The sequence below is a fragment of the Drosophila eugracilis genome, unplaced genomic scaffold (genome assembly GCF_018153835.1).
Source record: "Drosophila eugracilis isolate 14026-0451.02 unplaced genomic scaffold, ASM1815383v1 contig_1013, whole genome shotgun sequence".
In the NCBI taxonomy this organism is placed as follows: Eukaryota; Metazoa; Arthropoda; class Insecta; order Diptera; family Drosophilidae; genus Drosophila; species Drosophila eugracilis.
This window is the reverse complement of record NW_024571780.1, coordinates 145,315-149,443: the sequence shown is the minus strand read 5'-3', so window position 1 is coordinate 149,443 and position 4,129 is coordinate 145,315. Positions and strand designations below refer to the sequence as shown.

Below are 4,129 nucleotides of genomic sequence, written 5' to 3'. Positions count from 1 at the left end.
AGAAATGGGCACATGTCCGCTCCGAGCAGAACCCTGCGGACCTTGCGGATAACCAGTTGTGGTGGTACGGGCCGGGCCGCTGCGAGGGCCTCGCAGCGAGTGGCCCACTCAAGGCAACGAGGCCCCCGTGACTAAACTCGAGAAGCGAGCAGTCAAGGTCCATGTCGCGAAGGCGCCCCCCGAAGATCTCCTTGAACGTTTCTCCACACTTGACAAGGCACTACGAGTCCTTGCCTATGTTTGTCGCTTCATCCAGCACGCGCGGAAGATACGCTCTCCGTTCGAAGAGCACCTGACAGCTAATGAGGTTACGTCGGCTGAACGTCTTCTAGTTTCCGTCACTCAGCGCAGACACTTCGTCTCTGAAATGGGCTGCTTAAGCAAAAAGCGTTCAGTATCAGCGTCCAGACCGATTCAAAATCTGAACCCCTTCATGGATTAGCAAGGCCTTATGAGAGCCTGCGGGCGGGTCACTTCCTCTGAACTTCTCCAATTTGACGAACGGCATCCGATAATCCTTCCATACGACTGCCATCTGTCTCAACTCCTTGTTGAATTTACGCATCGCATCACGCTGCACGGCGGCAATCAGCTGATGATCCGCCTGATTCGGGCCAAATTGTGGATTCCAAGGGTGAGGAATTTGGTCAAGTCCGTCGTCTATGCTTATAAAGTATGTGTCATCCACAAGAAGAAATTGCAGACGCAACTCATGGGAGAGCTACCGAAGGAACGGACGTCCTTCTCGCGCCCATTCACGTACACAGGTGGGGATTATGCCGGTCCTTTCGAGATAAAGAACTATACGGGGCGAGCCTGCCTCATCACAAAGGGGTATGTGTTGGTGTTTGTGTGCTTCTCCACTCCCGGAGAGGATGCCCCCATCAAGTGCAGTCGGACAGCGGGAAGACCTTTGTGGGGGCAGCTGCCCTACTATCTCGCGATTTTTTCTAGAGCCTTAAAGGGGCTGTGACAGGTGCCTACAGTCACCAGCAGCTTCTCTGGCATTTCATTCCTCCGGGAGCCCCCACATGGGAGGCCTGTGGGAGGCAGGCGTCAAGAGCTTCAAGACCTTGTTCTACAAGTCTTTTACACCTTTGAGGAGCTGGCTACTCTCCTGGCGAGGATCGAGGCGTGCCTAAATTCGCGGCCGCTCGCGCCAATGTCCGAAGACCCTGCTGATCTGATGGCTCTTTCACCCGGGCACTTTCTGGTGGGAGGTCCTCTTCTCGTCACGGTCGAACCCGAGCTAAAGGGGGATACTACGTCAATTATTAATCGCTGGCAGCACCTGAAAGCTCTTCAACAGCAATTTCGGCTGCGATGGAAGGAAGAGTACCTCAAGGAGCTCCATAAGGGATATGGACGTTCCGTCCAATGAGTGGCGATTAGGCAGGCGTGTCTGCGTGATCGACATCCGCACCGGGCGAGGGCTCGTCAAGCGGCCCGTCGCTAAGATCGCCCTTCTTCCGATGGACTCGTCCGCCTGCCTACAATAATTATGCGTTTCTTTAGTTCCAATGTTCCTGTCCATTGTGCTGTCTCGTAGCTCTGCCCGTAGTTCCAAATCGAACTTCACACCAATTCTGATAACGCTGTTTTGGTTCTTCATCATAGTTCCGCCAGTCATTCTCAGCACGATGTCGCCACGTCCACGCAGCGCCCAGTCACTGGAGAGTAGATGTACTCGAGGTACACAGTCCTACCGATGCCGAGTCTGCAGAGGGATCCATCCTTTGAAGCAATGTCGGCGCTTTCTACGTCTCAGCGCCGAGAAGCGGCTCCAGGCGGTTCTCGTGAACCGGTATTGCTCCAACTGCCTGGCTCACGAGCACTCCGACAGATCGTGCCGGCTTGGGGACTGCTGTAGAACGTGTGGTCAGGATCACCACTCGCTGTTGCACCTCGTAGCGAAGCCGCGGGCTCGGCGCCAGCCGCGTCAAGAGGAGCACCGTTCACGGAGCGTGGGAGACAGTACACGGAGTGTCTCAGCTGGCGCTCAGCCTTCGTCCGTCAACTCCCGGTGCGGTTCGGTTGCTTCTCGGCCGGACTCACAAGCCGGTCCACGGCCATCGACTTCCCGGCGCTCGTCGGCAGCTCCTCAGCATTCTTCCGCCACTGGCCGGCAAGCTTCAGGTGCTCCACGGCCTTCGTCCGCCACTCATCGGGTGCCGTTCACCGCTTGTTCGCCCTCGTCATCCGCGCCTAGGCAACTTTCCGCCTCTCGCCAAGGGACCCCGCAGGACGCATCCGCTGCGCCCACCCTATCGTCGCTGCTGCAGCGGAACAGCGTCAACGTTCTGCCAAACGCGCTAGTGCGCATTGACACCGGGACCCGGATCTTCAACACGGGGGCCCTTTTCGACCCGTGTACGCCCTCGAGCTGCATCGACGCATCGCTAGCAGCGTGCTTCCGTCTGCCCACTACCAGCGTGGGGGACGAACAAGTTTGTTCAGCCACCGTGGGTTCCAAAACTGATGATAGCGTTCGGCTGGAGGTCGTTTTCAAAATCGAGCCTCACGTGCGCGTTCGTACGCCGTCTCGAGAGCTGATCGAGGCGGTGCGTGCCCACTTCCGAGGCGTGACATTGGCTTTTTTGGATGGGTCATGTCCGGAGCCTGTCACCAACCGTAGCGACGAGGGAGCTGTTGCAACCCGAGTGATTGCAAGGGGGGCGGGATGTTTAGGTGAGGGGCCGTTGTGCCGCCGCTCATCCACGCTGAAGAGGGCATCCACGCTAAAGAGCGCATCCGCCCTCGCCCCTCTCTGCACAATCTTGCACTCTCGCTCTCTCGGGTCCAACTGCAGCGGTCGGCCGTCGGCGATCGTCTTTTTTCTTATGCTAAGCTAAGTTAAGTACACGACTCCCCCGACTTCCTCCAACCACAACCAGCAGCGTCAAAATGACATCCACCGAGCTGAAAATTGGACTGACCAGCAGGTCCCGTACCTCCAGCCGAGTACTAAAGCCCCCAGGAGGCGGACACACCAATATCTTCTCGGAGCCCGACGTGGCCGTGCCCGCCCCTCGTGCCAATTACAACCAAAAGAACTCCTCGAACCTTAACGCATGTATGGGCTCCACCGATCCCAATAAAGTGGTGGAGAAGATTCGAGAAGAGGTCACCACCCAGAAGGAGGAGGCCAAGTCTGCCCCGCCCAGCCAGCCCAAGAAGTCAGCGAACAAGCCAGCGGCCACGAACGGAGAGGCTCGTGGCCGAGTGCCACCTGGCGGATTTTCGTCAGGCGGTTTCTGGTAGAGAGAGTGGGCCCGGGAGCAGAAGCAGCCTCCAAGCATTTAATGTCTTACCATCACATCCTCAGACCAACATAACAAACATAAACCTATAAATATAACTCGCTTATAACATACTTATACACACATATTTAGAGGCGCATTACCTATAATAATCTGCTGATCAGCCGAAGAAGAAAAACAATCTGATTATATTTTGCAAAGCATCACTCCATTATTGTGCTTCCTTTTGTCGTTTCATTTTTATCTTTCTTACTTTTGTCTTATCGTCTAAGTAAAAGGTTTAACATTTCTAACGCAATTGTTGAAATTAAGTAACTCGTGATTCCGCCCCAAAAACATGGATAGTACGGATTGACTTTGCTAAACACTACCACCTACAACTGAAGCCTAATTTAGCATTTGTACTTAAAGTGTCCAATCGAAACTTCTTATAGTCAGTATGATTGTCCAAAACAAAATCTCTTTATAACCATCGATGTATTATTCCAAAATAAAACATATAATCTTATCTGCGATCAAGAGGCATCTTTTTGCGGCAACACCGCCCCACTACAACAAAGAGTATCCACAGTGAATGGATATTCAATAATTAAATTTTATCATAAAATAACTATTTTTGATTCACCATATACTTTTTATGAAATAGATGGGCTTGACTCAGATTTACTGGTCGGCTATAACCTATTAAAAAAAACAGGAGCGGTTATTAATACAGCTAAGGGAGTAATTAAATATAATGTAATAGAAAAATTAAATTATGATATCGGAAACATATTAAACAAACATTCTTTAACAGAAGAAAACACCATTCTTCCATTAAAAGAATATATAATAAACAAGAGGAAACGCTATAGTCGAGTGCCGCGACT

At 52.4% G+C, this 4,129-nt stretch overlaps 2 protein-coding genes across 2 annotated transcripts; both read left to right on the top strand.

Annotated features, from left to right (window-relative positions):
- The first annotated feature begins 451 nt into the window (after positions 1-451).
- LOC121530272 lies at positions 452-1,381 on the top strand. The gene is made up of 2 exons (XM_041819157.1): positions 452-893; positions 987-1,381. Exons 1-2 carry the CDS (start codon positions 452-454, stop codon positions 1,379-1,381), a joined length of 837 nt encoding a protein of 278 aa, XP_041675091.1.
- A 1,523-nt stretch (positions 1,382-2,904) lies between these two features.
- On the top strand, positions 2,905-3,729 carry LOC108118110 (jupiter microtubule associated homolog 1-like). The gene has a single exon (XM_017230659.2). The coding sequence runs from the start codon at positions 2,905-2,907 to the stop codon at positions 3,259-3,261; it is 357 nt and encodes a 118-aa protein (XP_017086148.2). The 3' UTR covers positions 3,262-3,729.
- The last annotated feature ends 400 nt before the right edge of the window (positions 3,730-4,129 follow it).

Coding starts and splice junctions, on each gene's coding strand:
- LOC121530272 (XM_041819157.1), top strand. CDS start 452: ATGAGAGCCTGCGGGCGGGTCACTTCCTCTGAACTTCTCCAATTTGAC. Junction 894..986: donor GGATGCCCCCATCAAGTGCA/GTCGGACAGCGG, acceptor AGGTGCCTACAG/TCACCAGCAGCTTCTCTGGC.
- LOC108118110 (XM_017230659.2), top strand. CDS start 2,905: ATGACATCCACCGAGCTGAAAATTGGACTGACCAGCAGGTCCCGTACC.